We start from the raw sequence: 4,321 nt of genomic DNA, 5'->3' as shown, positions 1-4,321 counted from the left end.
ATAATTTAATATTTTAAAACACTTTTTCTCCTTGTGACCAAATTTATTGCTAAATGGAGAACATGTCTTTTGAACTGAGTTATAAAAACCTGTCGGATTATTGTACAACTCTGTGGCTGTACCTGTTCATGTGATTATTTATTTAATAATTTCATATATTCATTTAATAGTGACCCCTCTGAGTATGCATAAGATGTGACTTTAGTTTTTCTTTCTTGGTTTATTTATTTATCTATAATTTTTCATGGTATTTATTTATGGGGGTGACATTTCAACACCAGCCTGGCACACAAAATAGATTTTGGACAGAATCCTCTGTATTCTCGACTGGACTCTTAACCCACCAGTAGATGCCAGTATTGTATCAGAAAGACTGAACAGACATCTTGAAAGTGAAAAACAAAACATACTGTATGTCCTCTGTGGTTAATATTGTATTAATGGGTTACAAGTTGTACCTCACTTTCCGCAGTGACTAGGTCACTATTTTAGTGTCATAAGTTTAGGCGTCATAGCGGCACTAAAAATAAATACAAGGTTTTCTTTTATTTTCAGATTTTTGTCCCAGGGAGAGACATTTTACAGAGGACTGCGTACTGCAGTTTGTGTTTGTGTGTGTGTTGGAGAACTAAGGTAAAATAGCAGATAGGCAAAAACCTCTCCATCTCATTTGTCACCGGAAGCCTCTCTGTCTCTTTCAGGGTTTGTATGCCTTCACTTGTGTGTAAGAAGATACAGTAGAAACTTGACAATGCCCTGTTGCAGCTCACTTGTCACTGGTATGCTAGATATGTGGAATAAAGCTTTTTACAACTGCTTTATTTAATGAAGCAGACACAAACGTCTATTGCCTGAGAGTAAATTCTGTGTGAAAGGATGCATTTAAAATACATTCATTTGTTCAAATGTATGCCAAGAGTGAATAACTACAAGGCAGAGGAGAGATACTTGTCAGTTTACTTTTCACAACAGTGACTTCAGTAACAAAAATAGGGGAAGGAAGTCAGTCATACCAGAAAAACCAGTTGAATTGCTTTTACTCGTCTTTACACAAGGTCACCAAGTTTCATTTGTTTCACTTAATTATTCTGCTTTATGACCTACATCTACATCTAGCTTTATCATTTTCTCATAGCATCTTGCCTTTTTATATGCTGTTTCTTGGCTGTGGAAACAGCACAGTGCTTTTTGTACTTCAACTTGCTGAATCGCAGGACCCTGCCCTCTGTGAGGAGTGCTCAGTGTTCAAGGTTCAGGAAGATAAAAAGCAGTGAGTGGGTGACGCGTAGCTTGTGTTATGTTACCAAAGACTCGTATCAGATTACTGTCGAGATCAGGTTAGGTGAAACCATAGCTGTGTACATATCGCTGTGGCTCGAACAAACCAGGAACTGGGACTAACAAAGAAGTTTTAAGGAAGCTAAAGGAGCTAACAGACTGATTCCTTTTGGTTTAAGAAGAGTGTTACCATGGGTAAGAAGACACAAAGCTGCGTGCTTCTTTTGCTGTGTTTGTCAGGGCTTGTTCACTGTTCAGCTGCCTTTGTGCTGTGGACAGCCATAGTGGAAATCAGCTATGAGCGCAACAATGAGACTGTGGACAAATATTGTGAGTGTGGGGTGTTTGGTCGTGAAGCTTCACTGATGAAAGCCGAAGGCATTGTTACACTGCCAAAGGGGGACCCCAGAGGCTGTGGCCCCGATCCTGGCTACAACCGAAATTCAAGCTCACCACCCTGGATAGCCCTGGTTAAAAGGGGCAACTGTACGTTCAGTGAGAAGATCAATGCTGCCAAAGGAGCAGCTGGTGTGGTGATTTATAATGTGGATGGCAGCGGCAACAGCACCACTCCTATGGTACACTCAGACGCACCCAATATTGTGGCTATTATGATTGGCAACATTCTGGGCAAGGAGCTTGCCAAGTTGGTGAAAAATGGCACAGACGTTGTGATGTTTATTGAAGTAGGCAGCCCTCATGGGCCCTGGACGGACACCTACTGGCTTTACTTTCTGTCCATCGCCTTCTTCATTGTGACAGCAGCCTCGATCGCCTACTTTGTGTTTATCTCAGCGAATCGTCTCTACAATCTGGGCATGCATAGGCGCAATGAGAAGAAGCTGAAATCGGAGGCTAAGAGAGCGATTAGACGTCTACAAGTACGCACACTCAAGAGAGGCGATGAGGAAACTAATTTTGACACCCATATGTGTGCTGTGTGTATTGACGCCTACAAGGCAGGTGACGTGGTGACAGTTCTAACATGTGACCACATTTTTCATAAAGCCTGCATTGAGCCCTGGCTGCTGGAGAAGAGAACCTGCCCCATGTGTAAGTGTGACATCCTGAGTGCTCTGGGGGTCGAGGAAGAGGTAAAAGAGAGCATTCCTGTTGAATCACCACCAGAGGTCACTGTGATCACAGTGGCAGGAGGAGAAACCATGTACGAAGTCCCCCTGAGTGACCCGGGGAGCTCAGGCCCAGAGAGACAGCAGCATCGCTATGACAACAGGGCCTTTGAGGGAGACTCAGAGGCTGCAAGAGGATGAACAACAACACTGGAAACTAAACAGCAACTAACAAGGACACAGTCAAATTCTCTTTTTGAATTAGATATTTTTCTGGGATGCATTTAGCCGGCCCAATGCAATCAGACTCTATTTTTCCAACAGAAATAATGCTCATCTTATAATGCACACATGTTAAAATAGATCTGAAAAAGAAAAATCAAGAATTTGAAAAGCTAATGAACTTGCAATTAGCATCAGTGCTACTGCATGTTCTTAGTGTCTCTTAGTGCAAGTGTGTAATTTGTGGCTGTGTTCATGATGTTACTATTAGAGGGTTAAAATGGAATCTAAGAACTGCGAGGCCCGTGTCAAATTTCTGTTTTGCATTGCATAGTGAACACACCAGGGTGACACTAGTTAGGGGGCAAGGGCAACAGAGCATTTAAATATCTGTTTGAAACCAAGGCCAAATTTCCTCCAACAAACAAACTTGTTAGCTTGCATTGTTCAGTCCTTCACAGTTAACACTGTCTTTTAAATTGGCAATGCAATAAATGTCATAGAAACTATAGACGATGTGCTTCCATAAATGCTATCTTGACTGTTAGCTTGGGGAAATGATTGTTGTCAATCAACTATGAAGTTCAGTCTGTTAATATAAAGGCAATGTATAATATATTTATAGTCATTTTCCTTCTCCAAACAACTGATTTTCATGTATATGCACAAATTAATATCCTTCGACAGGTCTTCCAGGTTTTTCCTTCAAATTATTTTAAATGTTTATTCAGTCCCTGTGTTCTACCTCTGAATTGTCACACGGGTAAATGTTGGTAGATTTTTAAGAGTAAGTGTGTCCCTTGGTAAATGATAACAATAAAGAATTATTTAATTTTTTAGTTTTCTGGTGGATGCTGATTGTGGGGCCTAATATATTTTCTATATTGAATCTGTTTCACTGCTGTTTTACAGATTCTAGGAGTCTTAAATTGTTCTGTAAAAATAAATATTACTTGCTGTTTTAAATCACATTGATGCTATTAAGAATACAATAAATCCCTCAAAATGAGGCCAATTTTACGAGCATATGTGGTTGTAAGAATGGTGTTTTTGGATGAGGGTGTAGAGGGCAAATATATGAGCGTGAACGTGAGTGTGCAGGTGTGTTTTTCTTCATTAGGCAGGTCTCTGTGTGAGTTATGGTCTTGTTCCCGGTGACTGCTGGGGAGGACTGAAACTGTAATTACCTCTGCACAGGTGGGAGCCGATCCACACACACCTTGAGCTTGAGCTGGATAATCATTATATCATATGTATAAGTTCCTGGCTGAGCAAGCAGAGAAATGCAGCTGTAGGGGAATGGGATGGAAATTATATTATTTTTATCTTTGCAATTTAGGAGCACAACCAGGGTAAAGTCTGCAATGAATTTACAAGAGGTCTTTTGAATAGTTGTGACGCTCTTGAAGATGTTTTTGGAGCCAGTCAGGTGTTTGGCCTTCCATGATTATAGAAAAAATGTGAAAGGAGTTAATTCTCTAGTGTAGTATTTCCCAACCTTTTTGGCTTGTGATTTTTCTTCTTAAACTGGCATTTTATTTATTTTTTTTTTCAGAAGCCTGAAGAACTTCATAGTATCCAGTATTTCACCAAAAATAGTAAAAATTATTTGGCAAGTTCTTGATTGATTTTCTTGATACCCCTCGAGAGGTCGTAACTCCCAGGACGGGAGCCATGGCTTTCGAGTGCCCTTCTCATTTAGTGCCATTTATTTACTCAAAATCAATTATGGTATCTATCTTTCTTATATG

General features: G+C 40.2%; 1 protein-coding gene across 1 annotated transcript; it reads left to right on the top strand.

Moving 5' to 3' along the window:
* Window positions 1–1,288: 1,288 nt before the first annotated feature.
* On the top strand, window positions 1,289–3,590 carry rnf128a (ring finger protein 128a). The gene has a single exon (XM_020605785.1). The coding sequence runs from the start codon at window positions 1,470–1,472 to the stop codon at window positions 2,547–2,549; it is 1,080 nt and encodes a 359-aa protein (XP_020461441.1). The 5' UTR covers window positions 1,289–1,469; the 3' UTR covers window positions 2,550–3,590.
* The last annotated feature ends 731 nt before the right edge of the window (window positions 3,591–4,321 follow it).

This window comes from Monopterus albus, unplaced genomic scaffold (assembly GCF_001952655.1).
Source record: "Monopterus albus unplaced genomic scaffold, M_albus_1.0 scaffold72.1, whole genome shotgun sequence".
NCBI classification, from domain to species: Eukaryota; Metazoa; Chordata; class Actinopteri; order Synbranchiformes; family Synbranchidae; genus Monopterus; species Monopterus albus.
This window is presented reverse-complemented; position numbering and strand designations above follow the sequence as displayed.